Source organism: Osmerus eperlanus, chromosome 9 (assembly GCF_963692335.1).
Source record: "Osmerus eperlanus chromosome 9, fOsmEpe2.1, whole genome shotgun sequence".
In the NCBI taxonomy this organism is placed as follows: domain Eukaryota; kingdom Metazoa; phylum Chordata; class Actinopteri; order Osmeriformes; family Osmeridae; genus Osmerus; species Osmerus eperlanus.
The window spans coordinates 15,522,655-15,546,342 of record NC_085026.1 but is presented as its reverse complement, the minus strand read 5'-3'; the positions used below and the strand labels follow the sequence as shown (position 1 = coordinate 15,546,342).

Below are 23,688 nucleotides of genomic sequence, written 5' to 3'. Positions count from 1 at the left end.
TTTTTGTCTTTTTGGTTTTACCAGGTTTGTGAAATCTGAATCCATAAAGGGGAAGGCCTACTATGCATGTGGTCTTCATGGAAAATGTGAGGCTGTGTTAAGGTAGCGATGGTAAACTGGTTCAGGCCTTTCCACAATCTCACAGCTTTTCTACAAACAATGGGCCTAAACACGGTTTTAAGTACGGTATCTCCATAGATAACAGAAGTGACGTAAACCAACATCATTATAGCACACATATTAGGATTTCTAAATGATACTTCATTACAAAGGAATGAATCAACACAAAAATAAGTTTTATTTATTTTCAGTATTTTACAAAAAATATACACAAAGAATAAACATGACATAACATACAGATACTCTATGATTTGAGTGGAGGGCTATAGATACACCAAATCTTCAAACCAACCTACAGTGAGAGGAACTGAGATGTGGTAGTTTGTTGACAGTCTAAACACAGTCCTCATAGTCAAAGGCCAACAATCTAGTTTGGAAGACCAAGAGGACCCACGGCTCCTCTGCTGTTAAGATTCATTCAGCCTTTCTCTCAGGAACAGGTACTGAAGGGAAAAAGAAAAAGGAGAAGAGAGCGTGAGGAGGTTTCATCATCGGGTTTGACACAGTAAGCACAATTTTGCGCGACCGGTTTACCCACATAACTGTGGTTGGGAGTGTCTTGTAAACAGATGTGGTTCCCTGTAATTGAGCCGGCGCACAACGTTAGTCAACAGGTGATGGTGAGGAGCTGGGAGGTGATGAGCTCACCTTCTTTCTGCTGCCAATAGCCTGCTGTAGCCACAGGAGCTCCATGGTCAGAGTGTTTCTATGGAGACGTAGAGCATCTGGGGTGGGAGACACATCCTGAGCCAGACAGCACCGCAACGAACCTGACCCAGGGAATAGAGTGGGAGACAGGAATACAGTATTTATACTCTCTCTCAGTCTCTCTATCACTCTCTCTCTCTATTACTCTCTCTCTCTCTCTCTCTCTCTCTCTCTCTCTCTCTCTCTCTCTCTCTCTCTCTCTCTCTCTCTCTCTCTCTCTCTCTCTCGATGGAAACAGGGAAAGGGATTCAGAAACACACAAAGCCTACTTTTCTGAAAGTGTCCGTAGCTTCCATCCAGACCCAGACTGCTCCAGACTGTGGTGGTGTCCTGGGCACTCTCCTGCAGTCCTCCCTCTCCTTGCTGGCTGCTCCCTGTCTCTCCGTCGCCCTCTAGCGAACTGGAGGCAGTTCTCCAGACAGGCACCTGTTCCTGGTCGTGGGACGCATCCCGTTCTGGTTCTATCCTCTCGGACAGTTGAAGTCCCGGAACCACATGTTCTGCACGCTGCTCCAGATTACTTGTGTCTGTGTTTGGTCTTGCTCCAACATGCCTGACAAGTTTCTGCAAAAGACCGTCCTGTCATAACAAATACAAACAGACCATTATAGTTGTCATTGCATTTGAATGCCAAGACACATAATTTTAGGCACAATATCCACGTTCCCTTCTGAGACACTGCAGGACATTGCTTGTATCCCTACAAAGCTAATTAGTCGATGAATAACAATGATAACTTACCGTGTCTGAGAAGTAAGGGTTGGAAATAATACCATCTCTCCAGTGAAAGTGATCTACCTTTCCGTCAATATCTCTAACAATATCTTCAAACTCGATCCGCGCACCCCTGATCTCCTTTCTCACTAAGTATCCACGACAACATGCCTGTAGAATGGGAACTGCATTAGCACTAGTACTGTAGCTTGCTCGCTTGACAGACGATGTTGCAAGCTAGCTCTTTCTGAAATACTACAAATGAACGCTCTTCATAGAGTAAATTGTCACCATTTACACCATAAAACGTATAAGTTAGCTAGTAATTACACTTTCGTTCGTTTATAAAACTGTTTTTTGACTAGCTTACCTGAAAATTAGTGAATATAAATTCCCATTCGCGTTCCTCCATTGCTATGGCAACGGAAGAAATCCCGCGGCAGACGAATTTAACTGTTTTTATCTTCCGGTGTTACGAGTGGACGTGCCAAACGTGCCAAAATAAAAGTCTGACATGCAAAATCTTGAATTATTTTTACAATTAGGAGGTCAAAGCTTTCTGAAGCTACAGAACTAACATTTTTAAACTACTGAATGGACTTTAAATGTACAGATTGTACAAACAACATTAAATGTCGTCATTGGTGTTTATTTTGAAAAACATGCAACCCCGGAACTAAATCTCTGTTTGTAATGTTAGCGCTCTACACATTGCTGTTTTGTAATGACTATATTTACTGCTCAAAATGAGCGGTGTAAACCAAAGGACTTTGTTCCAGACTTGGGGTACTTCGGCTCCTCAAAAGGCTAACCAAACGAACAATGTTGCAAAGAAGACAACTGCAGTTGGGCGGCGAAAACCCACCCCAAGCGCTACCACAGGAACAGCCAAGAATCAGTACAGGACGACTGACACAACGCTGACTACAAGAAGCTCGCTCTGGAGTGAAATTGGCCCGGACTCCACAGCTCACTGCAACGCAAAAGATTCTGCTGCATATGAAGATGAAGATGACGATGATGACTTGATGGTAGTAGCTGTCTACGAAGCTGAGAAATCTCTGTCAGTTGATGCCAGCTTTGAACAAGACACTGTAGCTGTGTCAGTAGCTACTGACACTGTAGCTACTGAGAGCACAACTATCACGCCAACTCCTGTAAGTGGAGTGTGTTATAAAGACTTTCCCGGTATTGACAGCTCATCAGTCCAAGTATGGATCTATCCTACGAACTACCAAATCAGGGAATACCAGCTCAAAATATCCGAGGCAGCGTTGTTCCAGAACACCCTGGTTTGCTTGCCCACTGGCCTGGGCAAGACCTTCATTGCTTCTGTGGTGATGTACAACTTCTACCGCTGGTATCCTGCAGGGAAGATAGTCTTCATGGCACCCACAAAGCCTCTTGTAGCACAACAGATAGAGGCATGCTACAAAGTTATGGGGATTCCACAAACTCATATGGCTGAGATGACAGGTGGGTTACACGCACGCATGCACACACACACACGCACACGCACGCACACACACACAAAGAAATATATTTTATCTCTTCTTCTTTCCTTGCTCCCTTGTGGATGTCAACCTGTCTCCGGTCCTCCTGTAGGAAACACTCCTGCCCAGCAGCGCCAGCTGCTGTGGAAGACGAAGCGTGTGTTCTTCCTGACACCTCAGGTCATGGTAAACGACCTGTCCAGAGACACATGCCCAGCCGTGCAGGTGAAGTGTGTGGTGTTCGACGAGGCCCACAAGGCTCTGGGAAACCAGGCCTACTGCCAGGTATGTCTCCCCTGTGTAGACCAAGCCAGCGAGGCCTATGAGCCTGGCTGAGGACCGTAGATGAAGCCTAGTAGTGGTCAGACAGATTAGACATGTTCACTTACATAGACTAGACATTGACTAGACGAGAACTAGTGTTTTCTGTTTGTTGCTGTCACTTGATATCTCATATCAGTGTTCATACAGTACTAATGACTGACTGATGAGGAGATGTGGAACATTTGTGTTTGTATGCGATTTGTACGTGTGTGGTTCTGTATGCGGTGTGTGTGTGTGTGCGTCTGTATGCGATGTGTGTGTGTTTGTATGCGGTGTGTGTGTGTGTCTGTATGCGGTGTGTGCGTCTGTATGCGGTGTGTGCGTCTGTATGCGATGTGTGTGTGGTTCTGTATGCGTGTGAGTGTGGTTCTGTATGCGGTGTGGGTGTGTGTCTGTATGCGGTGTGGGTGTGTGTCTGTATGCGTTGTGGCTGTGTGTCTGTATGCGGTGTGTGTGTGTGGTTCTGTATGCGGTGTGTGTGTGCGTCTGTATGCGGTGTGTGTGTGCTCAGGTGATCAGACAGCTGGGCAGCCAGACCCAGCAGTTCCGTGTCCTGGCTCTCAGTGCCACCCCAGGGGGAGACATCAGGGTAAGCTAGGCCCTGTTCTCTGGGAGTCTCCGTGTACCATCACCGCTGTTGCTATGTATCTTGATGAGACGCCATCAATATTTGCTAAGAAACTTTCTCAGCAAATCTGTCTCTGTATTTTCTGGTCCCTGTTTCCCTCTCCTTCTCTCCCTACCTCAGGCGGTGCAGCAAGTCATCTCGAACCTGCTGATATCCCACATCGAGCTTCGTTCTGAGGAGAGCCCAGACCTCCAGGCCTACTCCCATCAGCGCAGCCTGGAGAAGGTCATAGTCCCTCTGGGAGAGGTCCTCACTGCCTACCAAGCTACCTACCTCCAGGTCAGTACCAAGCTACCTACCTCCAGGTCAGTACCAAGCTACCTACCTCCAGGTCAGTACCAAGCTACCTACCTCCAGGTCAGTACCAAGCTACCTACCTCCAGGTCAGTACCAAGCTACCTACCTCCAGGTCAGTACCAACTACCTACCTCCAGGTCAGTACCAACTACCTACCTCCAGGTCAGTACCAAGCTACCTACCTCCAGGTCAGTACCAACTACCTACCTCCAGGTCAGTACCAACTACCTACCTCCAGGTCAGTACCAAGCTACCTACCTCCAGGTCAGTACCAACTACCTACCTCCAGGTCAGTACCAAGCTACCTACCTCCAGGTCAGTACCAAGCTACCTACCTCCAGGTCAGTACCAACTACCTACCTCCAGGTCAGTACCAACTACCTACCTCCAGGTCAGTACCAACTACCTACCTCCAGGTCAGTACCAAGCTACCTACCTCCAGGTCAGTACCAACTACCTACCTCCAGGTCAGTACCAAGCTACCTACCTCCAGGTCAGTACCAACTACCTACCTCCAGGTCAGTACCAACTACCTACCTCCAGGTCAGTACCAAGCTACCTACCTCCAGGTCAGTACCAAGCTACCTACCTCCAGGTCAGTACCAACTACCTACCTCCAGGTCAGTACCAACTACCTACCTCCAGGTCAGTACCAACTACCTACCTCCAGGTCAGTACCAAGCTACCTACCTCCAGGTCAGTACCAACTACCTACCTCCAGGTCAGTACCAACTACCTACCTCCAGGTCAGTACCAACTACCTACCTCCAGGTCAGTACCAACTACCTACCTCCAGGTCAGTACCAACTACCTACCTCCAGGTCAGTACCAACTACCTACCTCCAGGTCAGTTCCAGCAGATGCCACCTTGTTGACTGAATGGGGGCCTTGGAAGTGAGAAAGTGTGCTGCCTTGAAGTGAGATTTTCTTTCTGACTCAGGGTGCTGAGGTCTCACAAGGACTTGATTGTGTGTCGTCAGTAATGCCTATTAGCAAGCTCTGTACCTGCATTTCTCAACCCTGGCCCTGGGGGACTCCCCCTGTGTTGGAAGAGGGAGACATCTAAAACATGCAGGGCAGGAGGTCTCCCAGGACCAGGCCTGAGGAACACTGCTCTGTTGGTGGGAAGGCTTCAGAAGCTGTTTCCAGCAGTTCCTCTCCTCTCGACCCTGGAACATTTGTTTTGGTGCTCTGCTACCACCTAGTGGTAGCCTGTCATAATTTAGAAAATCCTGAACTCTCTTTTTGCAAGAGTTGAAATTCCAATTATCCAAAGCCTCCCATGGTTTTTGTTGTGCGGTGCCTGTCTTGATTAATCATGTGTGAATTACAACCACGTTGAATGAAAGGCTGCATGTCGCAAAGCTCTGGAGGAGCCCAACTGACTGTTAGTCAGTGTCGGTGAGGAGTCTGTCTCATTAGTGGGATCTCAGCTGGCTCTCAGAGTACAGCAGCCCCATCTACCATCTCACACTAATGCCTGGCTGACTGCCTGCCTGGTCGACTGGCTGGCTGGCTGGAATGCCCCAAGTGCAGCCGTTGCTGCTGTAACAGGGAGGCCAGGACAGCCAGACACTTCTGGGCTTGGCTGTACCTCGCTTCCATACAGGAGCTCCTTAGACAGGCAGGTTTTCAGTTCCTTACAGTAATGCCAAGAGGCTACTGTAAAGTACTCTGTGCATAACCTGTAACACGGTCTGGTGCTGTGTGTCCCTGGGGTGTGGCTCAGGTTACAATGTGTTCCACATTTTCTCTTTAGGTGCCGGGGAACAAGACAAGGTACAACCTCTTTTGTCTGCCCTGCTGTTTGATCTCAAAAAGGATGTGAATAGGCACAGTCTATTTGTCTGTATCACGTATCCCACCTGGCCTACACAATCCCTGCATACAGTCCCTATGCGCCCATGTACAGAAGGGATGCGGGTATGAGGAGGTATTCCCTGGCCTCTGACCCAGGCTCACAGAAACACAGGGCCAGGATCAGTTTCGGGAACTTACAGGCTCGCGTGAGAATATACGAGGAGATGAAACGGTTACCGTGGCAGCCATGCAACTAGATCTGAGCATGTGGGGTGTGAGCCAGTTTCTGAGTTAGAGTCTTCGGTGTCCAGAGGACATGGTAGTTTGACGCTTTGTTGAAACGAACAGGCGATATACCGTCTGTAGAACACAACACACCCCCAATACCCCCTACCAGGATTTCATGTCACTTTATTTTTTTTAAAGAAAGGAGACAAACATTTTGTTTTAACGAAACAATTAAGAAATCCACAGTAGCTCTCGTTGTTGCACGTCAACATTTCACTGTACAGCACTTCTACAAAACACAGAAGAAGAAAATAATAGATAAATGAAGTGAAAGTAAAATGCTGTAACGGGGTGTTCCCAGATTACACAGTCTGTTTCAGTAGTCACCAACTGAAGTTGTTAGTTGTTCGTGGAGCTAACAGGCCCTGACACTTTGAAACTGTCAGACTCCAACTTGCATGGTTGGGGACATGGTTGGAGGTTAGTGTCAGTGAAGCCAATTAGGGACCAGTAGTGAATATGAACCTCCGATGCACAGAGCATCTGAACTGAAGACGTTGTCTCCGACCCTTACAGGAGCCTTCATTGCTAAGACCAACATGGTTCTGGTTCGGAGGTGAAACCTCAACATCGGCAACGCTACTCCGGGCGCTAGACTGATGGAGCTTCTGAAACACGAAACGTCCTTCCACAGTGATGATTTGGCAAAGTACAGTTAGCTACTGGACACGGTGTTACCATAGCTACAGCCCCGCTGTTCAGAAGTCAGCCTATTGTCTTCTAAAACAAGAATGATTGATCCTCTCCTTGTCTCTCCTATATAGCTCCTCTTTACAATTACATTGTATGATAAATATATCCACCTTTTTCTGAATTCATTCATTCAATCATTCATACTATTTTAATAATGTGAAGATAGAAAATACCTCTAGTCTTATATCTTTTGCACCTTTGAAAGATTTTCAAGATCTCGGTTTTTAACCTTAAATTCTCAGAACTGAAATATAACAGTTTTGTTTGTATTTACAAAAAAAGAAATATATTTTATAAAATAGCAGTGATTGTGTTGTATATATATTGCTCTCTATGCCTTTCATCGTCAACTCTGTGGCAGGTACTGTGTGCAGGTTCAGTAGTAGATATACGCACACACACACAGACATCCACAAAGAGCAGAAAGGGGACAGCAGTGGTTTGCTGTCCGTTGTATGAACATGGCTTTAAGACTGAGGAATGCATGAACCGGATAGCATGCTATACTTGATTGTCATACAGCAATAGACAGTGATTGTTTTGGTTTTGAAGTAATGAGTCGTAGTTCGATTTTGTGGCGTTCATACATTCATACTGTTGGCTGTCTCAAGACAGTGTAGGTGTCTGTGTGTGTAGCTGTGCTTGCGTATCTGTGTGTGTGCTTGCGTGTCTCTGTGTGTGTGTGTGTGTGTGCGCGCACGCATGTCTGGATTCAAATACTCAAGTGATTCCTTAGGAGAAATGGAACCTACAGTTTAGAAAACAGCGGCTCACTACCCGTAATCCACTCATCTTCCCACAATCAGGCAGTCCAGAGACAGTGGTTCACCCCCGCCCCCCTCTCTCTCGGTAATCCGAACTTCCAGTTCTATTGTGGCTTCTTCAGCCATACTGTTACTGGCACAGAATGAGAATCAAACTTATGTTTTTGTGCGCGTGTGTCGGTTTACAGCAAAAACATTGAGCTGTCGTCACGTAACCCCCCCCATCACGTACAATCACAGTCACAAAAGGTGTGCTAAAGAACAGCAGAAAGAACGCAGGAGTTTGAACCACCTCAGCCAACAGCTGTTGCAGTGTGTCCGTTAACAAGGTCTACCTGAACCGCCTGAATCTCCTCTCTTTCTCTGGGGAACAAGGCTCTTCATTGGGCGGTGGTGGTGGGGGGGGGGGGCGCTTGATGGGTCAGGTAAGGGAGAGGCAAGGCTAGGAAGGGTGGGATGAACGGGAGGAGGGTGTCAGCTTTTCAAATCTTCTTTACAGCAGTGGGTCACGTGCTCAAGGTCGCTCCAGGAACCATATCTCGTTGTGTCGCACGGCAGCGGCCGGGTTCGTGTAGCCCGCCACGATGAACGAGTCGCTCACGCCGGTGTCCGGCAGGCCCAGGATCACGGCCATGGTGCGGATCTCGTTGATGATGGTGACCTCGTTGGTGGGTCCGCCAAACTCTCTGAGGTGATGGACAAGGAGAGAGAGAGAAATGAAATCCCTCCCGTACCTCAGTATGGGGCCCACCCTGTGCGGCCTTCACACCGCACAGACACAGCTCCTGGTACCTGGTATAGGCGATGATGGCCGGCCACTCCTCTATCACCACGTCAGTGTCCAGCGCTTGGGGCGGCTGGGCCTGGTGCTCAGGGGGGAGGTAGTATGCCACTGTCACCTCCCTGAACATGGTGGACTGGTCCTCGCTGGTCCGCACCACCGTCACGATGGGGATGGTCATGCCTAGGTAGTTACCTGAGGACCGGACAGAGAGATGGGGGGGGGGGGGGTTAACAGGCTGTGTGTGTCTTGGAGAGAAAAAATGAGAGAGGGAGTGTGTGTGTGACAGAGAGTGAGAGAGAGAGAGAGAGAGAGAGAGAGTGAGAGAGAGGACTGACCACTGGTGTTCTGCTGGCAGATGTATCTCATGATCTTCATGAAGCCGTAGCAGATGCTCTGTTCATACGTGTCTTCTTGGATTGTGATGCACGCCCAGTGGGCCTTCTCATAGTGCCGCTTCTCCCACAACACGTCCCCGCACTACACACACACACACACACACACACACACACACACACACACACACACACACACACACACACACACACACACACACACACACACACACACACACACACACACACACACACACACACACACACCAGAATCCTGTGACATGCGTCTCTCCTTTGTTTAACCCTCATCCTGGACAGGTCCTGTCCTGAGGTAAACCAATTAGACCATTTTATTTATACCAGGCCTAGATGGCTTATCCGCCTTGGGGATTGTCCTCACATTAGTTCAATTAGAAACACCACATTTCCCAGCCTATCATAACACTTGTCTCACTTCTCTCTCTGGTCTGTTTCTGGTCACTCTCTCTATCTCTCTTTCTCTGGTTTCTTTCTGCACACTCTCTAGTCTCCCTGGTGTCTCTCTCTCTGGTTTATCTCCATGTCCTCTCCCTGTCTCTCAGGTCTCTCTCCCTGCAGCCTCTTTGGTCTCTCTCTCCATGGCCTTAGAGTGGAATTTGAGTGGCCTAGTTTGGATTCTATTAAAAGCCACTGATATTAAGTGGAGGTTCAGGTTGCTTAACATCTGTGCGATGTTAAGAAGGTTGCCCTTTTCAGGAAATTGAAACAAAAGTAGCCTAGATTTGGAAGCGTGCATGCGGTCTCTGTGGGGTGTATGGGACTGTGGGGCATAGTGAGGTAATGTGATTACCCTGTTTGACCCTCCCCCCCAACCCTCCCCCCTCCTCCAGCCCAGCTAGATGTAAGGGAACCGGACAGCTGAACAGTGACCAACAGCTGGACGTCTGTCCACTGGTCTTTCTAGACTGACCTTGTCGTTGCGTGTGAGGAGGGTGAAGGGAACCCTCTCCCTGCTGTGGTGACCATCGTTATTGGTGGTGAGCTGGTGGATGGGTTCAGCCATGTCTGGGGGGGAGAGGAGAAGAGGAGGAGGGGGGGACAAAGAGGGGGGTGTCAGCATTTCAAATCTTATTTAAGGCAGTAATCTCTCAGGCAACGCAGTCTTCCTGTTGTGTGTTTGTTTACGGCATCTCCGAGCAGCGTGCTTGGAGACACTTAGAGCCAGCATCCGAGCCTGCCCTGCTGTCCCCTGTCCAGACCAGGTTCAGCTGGGCCAGGCTCTGTGGCCTAGTGCTCCAATGACAACTCCCCAAGCCGTTTGCAATTAGTCTTTTCCTTCAGCTATTGTTCTATTTCTTTAGCTTTCTTTTATTTTGCTGCTAGTGCTTTGAGTTAATATTTGCTTACTACTCAACTACTCAGTTGTTGCTTGCCGTGTCATTGTTCAGGATCAAATTCAGGATCTGAATTATTTATTTTTGTACAAGCGGTGACACGCTCACATACCCCCGTAGAACTGCACCCAAACCAACCAACACCCTCAAGGAGGCCAAAGACACGGGTGAACTTGTGTTCAGCTGTGCGCATGATGAATAAATCCCTTTGACTTGTGAGCTCCGTGGGCCGGGCGGTGCCAGGCAGGCAGGGGCTTGGCGTGACAACTGTGCCACCCCATGCTGCCAAACTCACAGGGCAGCGGGCCAGAGAGAGATGATGATCAACACTGACAGACATGAGGAGGAGGGGGGGGGGGGGGCAGGCAGGAGGACAAAACACACACACACACACACCATACACATAGCTGCCCTGTAATTGTCACGCTATCACCTGGCTTTCTTAGACAGACATCACACCTCAACGACCAGAGAACCCCCCCGGCCAGCCTCTTCCAGTCAGACAGAAAGGCCCTGCGTGATCTTGAGAGCAGCCCCATCTGGGTGAAAACCCTTCTCGATAGGAAACGGCACCGGTTGGTTTTCACAGGTTTGCTAGCTGTGCAAGATGCCGTGTTTGTTTTGCCGGCCATGGCAGATACAGGCACCTGTTGTAGCTGTATGTAGACATGAGATTTGTTCAGCGCGTGTTGCTTACCGACACCTTTGAAGACATCAGGAGTTTCTACTCGAGTAGCGTAGGGTCAACATGGTTAACACTGTCAATCATTGATCAAGAGGGTGGCTCGGAAATCGACCCTGTGTGTGTGTTTGCCCAGTGTTGAACAGGGAAATGTATCCCTATCGGTGTAGCTTCACTGTGTATGGTGTTACTAGTAGCCAGGCAAGTTGGCTACTTCACACACACACACACACACACACACACACACCCCTACACACACCCCTACCCAGGTCCTACAGGCCTTCAACTTGCACATACACACACACACCCTGCACCTATTTCTCTCACACACACACACACCTCCAAGATCTCTCCCCACCATGACTCTGGAGTAAAGACTCATGTGCTAGTACAGCCAGACTGCCTAGGAGAGAGTAGCTGTACTGCAATGAGATATCAAAACAGAATGACTTCAGGCCTATCTTCAGATCCCACCCTCTCTATAGTCCGGTATCAGTTTTCATCTAAATTTAAAGAGAACTGTAATACAGAGATAGGGAGTGATATGGACTGGAAATGATTCATCCAAAAGGGTTGTCTTTCATCGTGATGAAAATGTTAACCATTATTTGGCCTGAGCTTGTTTTTTATAAAGAAACTTCGGTAGTCGGACGTACAAACTCTTTCAGTAGAACCAACAGGAATTGGGGAGAGAAGACAATGTAGAAGAGAAGGAATGGCTGATTTGTTGTTCGGGTGCAAGTTGGTGTAACACAACATCAGAACGGAGGAATACCAGGGTTAAAATGAGATGTTTGTTGAGAAGGCTACATGACTGGGCTGTCTGCTTATTCACTTAATCAATAAACCGACTGTTTACCAGGCTGATGTCTTGATGACTGTTTACCAGGCTGATGTCTTGATGACGGTTTACCAGGCTTATCTCTTGTTGTTATTTTAACATTCTGAGAAGTGACTTATTTTCAGAACTATGAATTCTGGGGTTGTGTGTGCCAGGTTGCTTTGAAATCATGGCTGCATATACTAATCTGGGGGGTAATTGGCCTCAATCTGTTGCATTTCCAGAGTAAACCTCTTTGTCTGAACAGTGGGACTGTTTGAGAACTGCATCAGGCCGTGTAATACGGTGTTTCTGGTCTCCTTCCTGCTCTTAAGCGAGCATTGTTGATATGCCAGCGATAAAGAATTCTGCTTTCAAGAGAATCACTGCTGATACGACAGTGGTAACTAAACAACGACCGCAATTCTCTCTGCTTAGTCTGTAGTTTTCATGCCACCTTTTGGTATTGCCTCCTTTCCAGCTCACTAGGAACCACGACAGAGGTGGTACCAAAATTCCAATCATTTACCACGTTCCAGATTTGCCAGATGAAAAATCCAAAAATTTCGGACCCAAACTAATTGGGTCGAGCTGGTGCCACACCATGGAACAGCGCCATGAGTGTGCTCATGCTCTAAGCCCTGCAGCACAGTAAAGAGGTTTACCCTAGCTTTCTCTACTGTCATGACCCTCCTATTTCAGGACTGGATTTAACAGCCAACTGTTCAGCACCAAAACATACTAACCAGACTAATCCTTGCAGCTAGAAAGCCCTATCTATCTGCTCCATGCTAATATTCTACTGGCTTTCAGGCTTTCCTTTCCATCAAACATTTTCTTCTGTTCAGTTTCTCAGAACACCACAAATCTATCTGCTTCCTAATCTCTGCTCTGCATTTGCATCATTTGTATGTCGCTTCGGATCAAGGCGTCTGCTAAATGACTCGAATGTAAAAGGTAAATTATATACTGGCACGAAGTCTTGACCCGCTTGCCAGCTAATCAGCCATCCAGCCAGCCAGACTGCAGGGATCCCTCCTCTCAGGGGTTGTGACCCACGAGACCGCTGTGTGTAAGGGCCAGAGACCCCCAGCCCTCAGTACCCCCAACCCTCAGTACCCCCCAGCCCACAGCACCCCCTCAACCCTCAGCACCGCCCCAACCCTCAGCACCCCCCCAACCCTCAGTACCCCCCCAGCCCACAGCACCCCCTCAACCCACAGCACCCCCTCAACCCTCAGCACCCCCCCAACCCTCAGTACCCCCCCAGCCCACAGCACCCCCTCAACCCTCAGCAGCCCACAGTACCCCCCAGCCCACAGCACCCCCTCAACCCTCAGCACCCCTCAACCCTCAGCACCCCCTCAACCCACAGCACCCCCTCAACCCTCAGCACCCCCCAACCCTCAGCACCCCCCAACCCTCAGTACCCCCTCAACCCTCAGCACCCCCCAACCCTCAGTACCCCCCCAGCCCACAGAACCCCCCAGCCCTCAGCAGCCCACAGCCCGCAGTACCCCCCCCCCCCCAGGGCAGATGTTTCCCTCCCTCACCATGGCCCTGCCATGTTCAGGCCTTGCGCTCTGCTCAGCTCACCCTGTCTGCATTCCACAGGCTGTGGAAGTAGGTCAGATCAACTTGCCTCTGCTGCTCTGCCCCTGGGCAGGGGCGTTCTAGTACAAATCCAGGCTCTGTTCATAAACACACACCAGGCTGTGGCTGGCTGGCTGACGTACTGAACTTTGTGCGACAGAACGAGAGGGTATGTCACCCTTGTCTGACTGTAATGACAGGCTTCATTTAGGCACGCGAGAAAGGGTCGGTTCTGTGTTTCTCTGACTCCTCATAACCTCCTGGGGGGAGCTGTCTAACCCTTAGTCATGGTCTACCCTCACCGGCCTGCAGGCCTGCAGGCTGAGGCAAACTGTCCTCACTCAACCTCATAACCTAACCTTTATGGAGTTCTGTGCTAGTTGGTCTCTTGAATGTTATGGCCACACCTGTGAACTGGTCATCCCTGCTTTGTCCAAGATACTTTATCAACACCAGATGTATTTACTAGGAAATTACCACGCATCACATCAACACAAGGCAGCTTGCTTCCTGAATCCAGGTTATTCACTCGGTAGATTTAAAGAACATGCAGTTAAGCAGCTATTGTCGGCCTCTGACAGGGCAGAAGGCTGCAGTGTTACCCCACACGCTTAGATTCAGGGTGGTTCACTAGCAAAAAAATATATGACCAGCATTGTGGTGCTGCAATATTTTCTGAGTTGTAGGCGCTTTAAACACTAATTGTATGTCGGCAAACAGTATATGATCTGTGGCCCTTTTCTCTTTGTCAAATGAAGACAGGGGGGTAGACACATCTGGTGGACCAGTGTGTAGCTGTCCTCATCGTCAGCCCTGCCTGGAAATGCTGCTTTGTCCTGGATACTAGACTGGGGCAAAAGAAAGGTACAAAAGGGGGAGGGTGTTCTTTAGAGGTGGAAATGGGGTTCTAAAACACAATGAATCGGGCTAATAATAACTTCTGGTAAACACACTAGACCTGTTCTGACAACAATATGGATTGTGGAAAATGCGAGGCTTCACCTTTAGTAGCCAGCTACATTGCAGTCAATACTTTCTGACAATGTTATTTTGATAGTTGTTGCAATGTAGCAACTTGATACCACAGTTGCTGCTGATTGTGTTTATGTGATCGTTCAACTGGACTCACTCGCTCGTTCGTTCTTCCAAATCCGGTGCAAAAATAACATTATCATTGCAACTGACACAATGTGTTTTGATTTGACAGCGCTTGCGGTTTTAGTTCGATTTGTAGATAATCTCGCTCGCAGGAGTCTAGGAATCTGGATGGAACAGGAAATTAAAACAAATTAGACCCACGGTTTATATGGCCGCATTATTGTTGTGATAATATACAGTAGCCATACAGTGCCAGCCATTTTGTTTCTACTGTACTCTGCCCACAGCCTGTGTCACATCACAACGTATTCAGTTATATTCCTAACCGTATAGTGTGTACTTTCACCCTGACACGGTTTACCTGTAGGAACCTCCACTTGGTGTCCTCGCGCTACGTCCTGCCAATAACGCAGCAGTTGGTTATCGTCGTCCATAGTCTCCCCCTCTCTCTCCAGGCTCCCATTGTCCGAATCTGACAGCTGGTCTTCCGAAAAAGATTCGAGGTCTTCTAGTGTTATCATCCCATGTTGGGGTCCAAAATCAGGCCCGTCGCCTCCACCTCCACTGCTCATACGACAACCACTAGGGTCCATTCTCGTATCCCTGAATACTTGCAGCTCAGCTCTGCGGAATAGGTCGGCTAATACTGGGTCTACTCCAAGACCTCTACGATATTGTGTTTAAATATCAGTGTATTTTGTCAGAGTTGACAGTGTATCTTGTCAGAGTTGAGACACTTTGCAATTTTCTGACGGGTAATATCCGTTTTAAGAAAACTTTGTGTTCATAGCCTAGGCTACCAGTTAGAGCGCTGATCGGGACGCTTGCATGCAGCCATTCTACTGTCTTTGCAGAATATATCTGGTCTTAACAGACACGCTATTTAAGTTGCCTTAAATATTGGTCTTTTGGTAGGCTATAAGGTAACTGTCCTCGATCTGTCCGTAAGTACGCGACGCTTTTTGTGGACTGGTGAACTTACATGTTTATAAGAGGCGAAGGGAAACCACGTGATACAATAGGCTAAACTCTTCACATTGGTCCCGCCCTTCCCAGTCCGTGGATAAAGAGCTTGGAGTTCGATCCCCAGTATTTACAGAAGACACACGCTTGCGCTACCGAGCACAATTATTACTCCCCAACGGCTTTCACGTGTATTACAAACAATATTCGATATGTATAACACATACACAAACGAACAGGGCATCAAACGAATGTTCAACTGTTCAGTTGTGTTGCCTCAAGTGAACTGGAGATCAGTGCGTTGGGGTACACGGCGCCTGTTATTTTTTAATTAATTTATTAATTATTTATATATATATATATTTTTTTTTTTTACAAATAAAGGACTTTTACACTTCTTTAACGAAGTTATGAATCGAAGACAACCATTACTATGACCACCAATCACTGCACTGGACGAGAGAGATGAGGGCTCAGACTAGTACGTGTGCTTTTGTGTCACGCAAATGACTCCCTGTTGTGTTTGAGCGAGTGCGCGGATAAGGATGTAGGGATTTTCACCACGGCTGTGATGCAGGCGGTTCCCACCATGCTGCAGTCTCCATTAAACACGTACAGACAGAGGAACAGATTATGTAACACTGCATTCCATCCGTGCGTGAGGGTGCAGGCAGGGCACTGATAGGCCCATCTGTTTGCCTGTATGTCGTGGCTCCTTGCCCACATGGGATTCGGGAGAGTTAACATGTTGTCACGTGAGGAGGACGTTGTTGGAACACAGAGGTAGTGTCTTGATTGATTGTGAAAGGGATGACAGTGTTGTCTGATGTACTTGAGTTGTAGCACACTAATCAAGGAGAAATGATTGGAAACAACCTTCATCTGTGGCTGAGTCCATATTGATACCTTTCTCCTGTTAGCTTTGCCTTGAGTTAACGATGTCAGTGTTGAGCATCAGTTCATGGCTCACAGGTTGTGCGTCCATTCGGTGCAGAATTGTGGGTAAGCATTCTGCGTCTTCCGTTATTAATAGCTTCCCAGACAACTGTCTGTCGGATTGGTTCTCCGCGTCGCCCAAGCTCCGCCTCGTCCAATCAGATCTCTGTCTGTCCCACAGAGGGCACTCTGTAACCCCTCCGTGGGCGTTGCTCTTGATGTGTGCTGCTCACCCTCCTCCCTCTCCTCCTCCTCCCCTCATCACGTCCACACATGTCCTCGTCCAGCGGCCAGTAGAGCTGATCTGTGTCTGGGACCGAGCATGTGAGGGGTGATGGATGAAGAGAACCCTGGAGATGGAATCTGTCTCTGCCTTACTGTCTCTGTGTGTGTCTTTGTCTCTCTCTGTCTACCTCTCTCTCTCTCTCTCTCTCTCTCTCTCTCTCTCTCTCTCTCTCTCTCTCTCTCTCTCTCTCTCTCTCTCTCTCTCTCTCTCTCTCTCTCTCTCTCTCTCTCTCCGTCTCTCTGTCTACCTCTCTAAAAATTTTATATATATATTCTTTTTTTTCTTCTTTTTTCTAATCAATGTATTTATTCCCAGGTGTTTTGCATCTCCCCCCCCCCCCCCCCCCCCTCCGACATGCACTCTAACAATCACTGCTGATAGACGGCCAAACATTTTGTACAGCCTGATTTCTGATACCGTGGCGGCAGAAATGTAGCCATAGAGGAAACACTGCACTATATATTATCATTCCAGGTTAAGAATACCAATGGAGACTGCGTTTGAAATCGTAAATCAAACTTTTGTCAGCATTCTGAGTGCAAATTTCATTTGCATTTGTACAGGTGTATTCGTGGGGCTGGCCCTCGCAGCGGAACGACAGTTTAGTGGCCACTCTGTCCTCACAGTTGCGTATTGATCAGACAAGAAGACACGCTTATCAACTCGATTACTATTGATCAAAACAGAACGAGGGTTCGGCTGTAGCCTACTTGAAACATACTATTGAGAACATATTCGCTGACATGCATTGCACGCGTGATGACCACAGCTTTTTGTTCTTTCTTTTCTTCATCGCTGATTTTTTTTTGCCTTTGGCGTTCGGGATTTGTCACTAGCGCTCGGGAAAACGGCTTTGGCGCGCGCCAACATTTTCTCGATGCAGGAAAAACCTCTACTTCTACTCTCTCTCTCTCTCTCTCTCTCTCTCTCTCTCTCTCTCTCTCTCTCTCTCTCTCTCTCTCTCTCTGTCTCTCTCTCTGTCTCTGTCTCTGTCTCTGTCTCTCTCTGTCTCTCTCTCTCTCCCCCGTCTCTTTCTTTCTCGTTCCCACCTTGCTCTTTTCCTCACCTCATTCTCTCTCCACTCTGGCTATAGGATGATTAGAAACCAATTGGTTTCCTGTAATCCCATTGGTTAATCTGACAGGGACCAGGTGTTGTGGCTTCCCTGCTGTGGGCCCTTGGGGACACCTGGCTCCTGAAGACTCTCCAAGCTCTGCTGGGGACCGAGACAGTCCAGTGTTCAGCCCAACCATAACAGTGTAGGATTGTGGCAAATACAAAATATAATAGAATCGTTCACAGGCAATTCATCACTCGATTCAAGAGAAATAATGGGTAGAGGACATGAAGACTTTTTTGGGGGGTTATTTTGGTGTTGTCCTCATCTTAATCATGAAATGACATAAGCTTTACTGGTGTGTTTTGATGCGTGATGTTGATGATGCTCCACTTCTACCAACGTGCGTAGCGTTCGGTTGCTTGTTGTGCTTAAAGGCAGTGTCGGTAACTTTTGCGAGCCATTTTGGCTCGAGATCGAAAGGATTCAAACCTAAATATCCCACCCCCTCCGTTCAAAGCCACTCCCTCCATGAACGCGCTGCGTTGCCTTACTACTGGCGGAAGGTAGGAAGGTAGACAGACAAGTAGCCCGTCCAACCATTTCATTCGGTCCAAATGGCGTCCAATCATTAAGTTTGATCTGAAGTAAATGATTGGTCTTGTTTATTACAGTCCTGCTACACCCACAGATATCTGATTTATAATGTTTTACTTTTTTATAATACTTTTAGATTTTGTCTGCTATCAGGATGTGAAGTTTATTTCAGCAAATGACAAGGAGTGTATCTCAACAACATTACCAACCCTGTCTTTGAATAACCATAGTCTGTTCTCAGTGACTTACCACTGCAACAAAGAAAAAGATAATAAAATAAGAGCAACTCAAAAAAGATAATTAGATAAGAGAAACATTAACACGAGGATTATATTCTGTCTGTAGCCTTTAGCTTGTGTGTGTGGGCGCATGCGTGTCATCGGTGAACAAATTTGACAGTCTGACTCAGCCAGATGGGTTCAGACAGTTCATGGTTTCCTTTGGTAGCCACAGCGGATTTTATCAGAGCAGGAAGATGTTCTTTCAACTACTCACTGCATCACATGGTATTGTGCATGGAAATTAGAACATTCTCGTAGGTGTAAGGCCATGCCGGTATGTTCTTTAGAGAGCCCGCCTGAAACCTTACTCTCTCGGCTGAGTGGTGCTTCTTTGAACTCTCCTTTTTGAAAAACCTGGACGAGTTCATCAGGTCGTGGTAGGAGACCATCCTGGCCTTACACAGGCTCCTTGGACAGGCTACATGCTGCTACCAGCTTGCGTGCGATTTGTCAGCACCTAAAATGGTCCTTACTGGGTGGGAGTGGTACAAGGTGGCATGGGGTTAGATCTTATTTGATTCTTTCTCTTTCATCCTTTTATGTAATGATTTGGAGGAAGGCATATTTGTGACCCACGCATAATCCATGCCCCAGGCGAAATGAGACACGTACCGCTCTCTAATGATACCTCAAAGTAGGACGTAGTCTGCTGTTTTACTGCTCTCCTCCTGTCGTGATGTGGCTTTGTTACTGATGGTAGCATCTCACCTTTGGGCACTAGCTATTGTCTGTGTTCTGTTGTGGCGTGTGTGACATTTGTTTCAAATGGCAAAGAAAAAATAAGCGGTTCACCGAATTTATTGTCTCAATAAAAACAACAATCCATCATGGACCGCTGACAGACCGCAATCTGAGGAGCCGATCTTTGACATGGAGGACATTGTGTGCCGTGTGTTGGACCTGATGATATAACTTTGTTACGAGATGGACTCAGGGTCGGTTATTTCACCCTGACCTGATGGTTCTGGTGGCTCCCCTCCTGATTCCTCAAACACAAGGGCTAGGCTTTAGCTGAGCCAGGCCTGTTACATTCAGGTTCTCTGCTTACCTGGCTCCTAAGCCCCCTATAAGATAACAGCACACTGATATTGATCGTCCTTTTTGTAGATAACAGTAATTACCTTCTTACTTTCCCTTCCACGAGCAGATGTTGCCACCTAGATTGCAACCTACTTCCACGTATAAGATGAACAGTCAGACTGAATTTCAACAGAATTATCTAAACAAGCATAACATGCTTTGGTTACGTTTATGACGTGTAAAGTTCTCGACAAACAGGGTTCAGTAGGATAGTCGTTGAGAAACATGCTTACGAAAGCCCCTTTTCATCCTGTGTCAAATTTGTAAAAGCTAAATGTTTGACTGAAGAAACCAGAGAATTGTCGCTCTGGATAAGAGCGTCTGCTAAATGACTAAAAAATTCTGGTATCCGTTAAAATGTATTTTTTCTGGAGCAGTAGGTCTCGATCAGAACAATTGGAAGCCCAATGTTTCTTTCATTCGGCTGTACACTTACATTTCCTGCTGTGAGGAAGAATACATATAGATACATTCTGCCTGTCTGTTGTGTGAATTTTCCTTTGCTACTCCAGAAACCGCAGTAAATGGAAAAAGACAGTTGTTAGGTAATTTTGTGTGTCATTATAGTACAGGTCTCCTCTTTCTCTCTCAGTTGCTCTTGCTCTCTCTCTCTCTCTCTCTCTCTCTCTCTCTCTCTCTCTCTCTCTCTCTCTCTCTCTCTCTCTCTCTCTCTCTCTCTCTCACACACACACTTTCCTCCTCTCGCTCGTTTTTTCTTTCTCTCTCATTTATGTCTGCCTCCCTCTCTTTTCCGCTGTGGTCCTGGCCTGCGAAGGTCCTGGAGAGGTTTACGTCCAGGCTGATCCAGACCAGGGTCCTGTCCTCCAGGGATCTGCGTTCCCTGACCAAGTACCAGCTCATCCTGGCCAGAGAGCAGTTCCGTAGGAACCCTCCACCCCACGTCAGGGTACGCAGTCGCCCACCACACCAGCCTGGTCGTGCTACAACACATCCCCATGCAACCACAAAACATGGCGCCACCACAGAACTGATTTCCACTGGATGACCCCCATACTAAGGGCGAAAAAAAATGTAAACATTGTCATGTTGTGACTGACGTGATAAAGTAATCTGCTTGCAAAATGAGGTAATGTCAAGCTCAGCTAAGTCAGGCTAGACCAAGCTTATAGCCTAGACCTGTCACTATACACTATTACTGATAATATGACATCATCGGTAAAGCTCTTTGTAGTCTCACTCAGCCTTTCCCTGAGCTTTTCAACTACATCTCCGTCTGGCTAGTGAAGCTAAGCCCATCCTGGTTTCGAGCTAATCCCGCTCTGCTGTCCTGCTGGTGACAGGGGGGCCAACAGGGGGCGCTGGAGGGTGACTTTGCCCTGTGCATCAGCCTGTACCACGGCTACGAGCTGCTGATGGCCATGGGCCTGCGCTCGCTCTACGTTTACATCCAGGGCATCATGGACGGCACAAGGGGTAGGAGACTCCCGCTACACCTACGCCGTCACCTGGATGCATGTTGTCTCCGCCTGGTAGACGCTAACGTTGGGTGTTCCTTCTGATTGTGTTCCGCTGCTGTGTTCCATCGTGTTCTGTTCTGTTCTTTTTTCCGTGTGTCTTGGTTCCGCGTGCGATGGTAGAGATGTCCCGGGCCAGGAATGAGCTCCAGAGGAACCCGACCTTCGTGGACCTCTATAAGGAGATGGAGAACATGTTCCTCAAGTCTGCAGGTACCCATGTCACTCCGCACGATGCCCCTATCTTTACTGGGCTGTGTTCAAGAACGCAATGTGTTTTGTTTTTTTTGCTTTTTCGAAAGCTCTGTATGTGAGATCCGGTGACAACTGCATAGGAGAGTATTGTGTTCTCCAATGTTAATTAAAAATGTTTTCCCTATGAATCTTCATGTCAGGTTAGTACCCAGAAATCTTAGTTGTTTTTGTGCATTATGCATTCTTCTCCTTCTCTGTGTCCCAGGTCCAGGGGAGCAGTTTATCTACAGCCACCCGAAGCTTCTGAAGCTGGAGGAGGTAGTTCTGCAACACTTCAAAACCTGGGCTGAAAACTCACATTCAGGTACTACGCTTCAAATAATGTGTTTACTATCACTGTGCCCAACTCGACTAAGATCCACATCTAAATGATCCAGATGCAGCATCGTAACAGGGATCACTTATGTGATGCTTACAAGGGTCAGTTATACAATGTGTTGCCTTTTTACCCACCATTGAGGCAGGATATCGGTATTTTGAGTTGAATGAGCTGATATTATCCTCCTCTGATTGGTCCAGACCTCGGCTCTGCCAGCAGGCAGCAGGAAGTGAGCACTCGTGTGATGATCTTCTCGTCGTTCCGCGAGAGCGTGCAGGAGATTGCCGCCATGTTGAACCGACACCAGCACGTCATCAGGGTCATGACCTTCATGGGCCAGGCCTCTGCAGGGAAGGTCAAAGGGTTCACCCAGAAGGAACAGCTGGAAGTAGGAACTTCTTTCTGTCATACTCACATATACGTACCTGTGTGTTTATGTATGTATTTATAACTGTTTGACATCACTGTTCTACCCATGTCACTTCTATAATGTACTGCAGATAAGGCAAGATTGGTGCAAACCAAACTAGGTCCCTCCTTGCTGTGTAAAAGCTTGTATGTTAAATAATACACAAGTATTGCTGGTGTGATGTCTCCAGTACAGCTAACAACTGCTCTGGGCCAATGAGAGCATGATGTCACTGTGTTGCCGGGTGAAAAGCTTTAACATTAGCTTCTGACTAACTCACCAGCGTTTGTTTGCCTGGGACTTTAAAGGTTACCTTGCGAACAAGGGTTTAATGGCTTATCAATGAAAGTCAAATCCCAACTTTAGATAGTTTTATTAATTGTGCAGTTCCCAGAGTTTGAGAGAGAGTTATATTATGTGTGAAGTTTCCAGTGTAAAAGAGGGTTATATTATGTGTGCAGTTCTCAGTGTTTAAATTATGTGTGTAGTTCCCAGTGTTTAACAGGGTTATATTATGTGTGTAGTTCCCAGTGTTTAACAGGGTTATATTATGTGTGTAGTTCCCAGTGTTTAAGAGGGTTATATTATGTGTGTAGTTCCCAGTGTTTAACAGGGTTATATTATGTGTGTAGTTCCCAGTGTTCAAGCCCCCCCTCTCTCCTCTGCTCAGGTGGTGCGGCGTTTCCGTGAGGGAGGCTTCAACACTCTGGTGTCCACTTGTGTAGGGGAGGAGGGGCTGGACATCGGAGAGGTCGACCTCATCATCTGCTTCGACGCTCAGAAGAGCCCGATCCGATTGGTCCAGAGAATGGGTCGCACAGGACGCAAGCGCCAGGGCAGGATCGTGGTGATCCTGTCAGAGGGCAGAGAGGAACGGGTGAGGATGGGGGAGGGAGGGAGGGGGAGAGGGAGGGAGGGGGTGAGGGTGAGGGAAGGAGGGAGTGGGTGAAGGAGGGAGGGGGTGAGGGAGGGAGGGGGAGAGGGAGGGAGGGGGTAAGGGAGGGGGTGAGGGAGGGAGGGGGAGAGGGAGGGAGGGGGTGAGGGAGGGGGTGAGGGAGAGGGTGTGGGAGGGAGGGAGTGGGTGAAGGAGGGAGGGGGTGAGGGAGGGAGGGAGGGGGTGAGGGAGGGGGTGAGGGTGAGGGAGTGGGTGAAGGAGGGAGGGGGTGAGGGAGGGAGGGGGAGAGGGAGGGAGGGAGGGAGGGAGGGGGGGGAGAGGGAGGGAGGGGATGAGGGAGGGAGGGGGAGAGGGAGGGGGAGAGGGAGGGAGGGGATGAGGGAGGGAGGGAGGGGGTGAGGGAGGGAGGGAGGGAGTGAGGGAGGGAGTGGGTGAGGGAAGAGAAGGAAAATAATAAGAGTAGAGAAAGAAGGAATCAAGTCAAATCAAGTGTGTTAGTATAGCCCTTTTCACAAGTAATGTCACAGAGGGCGGAGGAGGAGGAGGAGAGAGGCGAATGTGAGGAGGATCTCGTGGGGGTCTTCCTCACAACACCCAACACTAAGTGACCGCTGTCAAGTTCTC

At 48.1% G+C, this 23,688-nt stretch overlaps 3 protein-coding genes across 3 annotated transcripts in view; 1 reads left to right on the top strand and 2 right to left on the bottom strand.

Annotated features, from left to right (window-relative positions):
* Positions 1–281: 281 nt before the first annotated feature.
* Positions 282–1,984, bottom strand: iqcc (IQ motif containing C). Its single transcript, XM_062469580.1, has 5 exons — positions 1,913–1,984; positions 1,570–1,713; positions 1,098–1,407; positions 769–890; positions 282–563 (listed from the first exon to the last, which is right to left on the bottom strand). The coding sequence occupies exons 1-5, from the start codon at positions 1,952–1,954 to the stop codon at positions 528–530; spliced, it is 654 nt and encodes a 217-aa protein (XP_062325564.1). The 5' UTR covers positions 1,955–1,984; the 3' UTR covers positions 282–527.
* A 201-nt stretch (positions 1,985–2,185) lies between these two features.
* The window catches only part of fancm (FA complementation group M), a 35,872-nt gene continuing 14,369 nt past the window's right edge, over positions 2,186–23,688 (top strand). The window contains exons 1-10 of the mRNA XM_062469560.1: positions 2,186–3,018; positions 3,148–3,320; positions 3,871–3,948; positions 4,108–4,266; positions 20,487–20,618; positions 21,013–21,145; positions 21,310–21,399; positions 21,647–21,745; positions 21,961–22,148; positions 22,840–23,046. Of these exons, the coding sequence (XP_062325544.1) occupies positions 2,289–3,018; positions 3,148–3,320; positions 3,871–3,948; positions 4,108–4,266; positions 20,487–20,618; positions 21,013–21,145; positions 21,310–21,399; positions 21,647–21,745; positions 21,961–22,148; positions 22,840–23,046 (1,989 nt within the window). The 5' untranslated portion in view covers positions 2,186–2,288. The remainder of the gene's footprint in view (positions 3,019–3,147; positions 3,321–3,870; positions 3,949–4,107; positions 4,267–20,486; positions 20,619–21,012; positions 21,146–21,309; positions 21,400–21,646; positions 21,746–21,960; positions 22,149–22,839; positions 23,047–23,688) is intronic.
* Positions 6,479–15,505, bottom strand: soul3 (heme-binding protein soul3). The gene is made up of 5 exons (XM_062469611.1): positions 14,873–15,505; positions 9,895–9,989; positions 8,949–9,090; positions 8,622–8,805; positions 6,479–8,515 (listed from the first exon to the last, which is right to left on the bottom strand). The coding sequence occupies exons 1-5, from the start codon at positions 15,102–15,104 to the stop codon at positions 8,344–8,346; spliced, it is 825 nt and encodes a 274-aa protein (XP_062325595.1). The 5' UTR covers positions 15,105–15,505; the 3' UTR covers positions 6,479–8,343.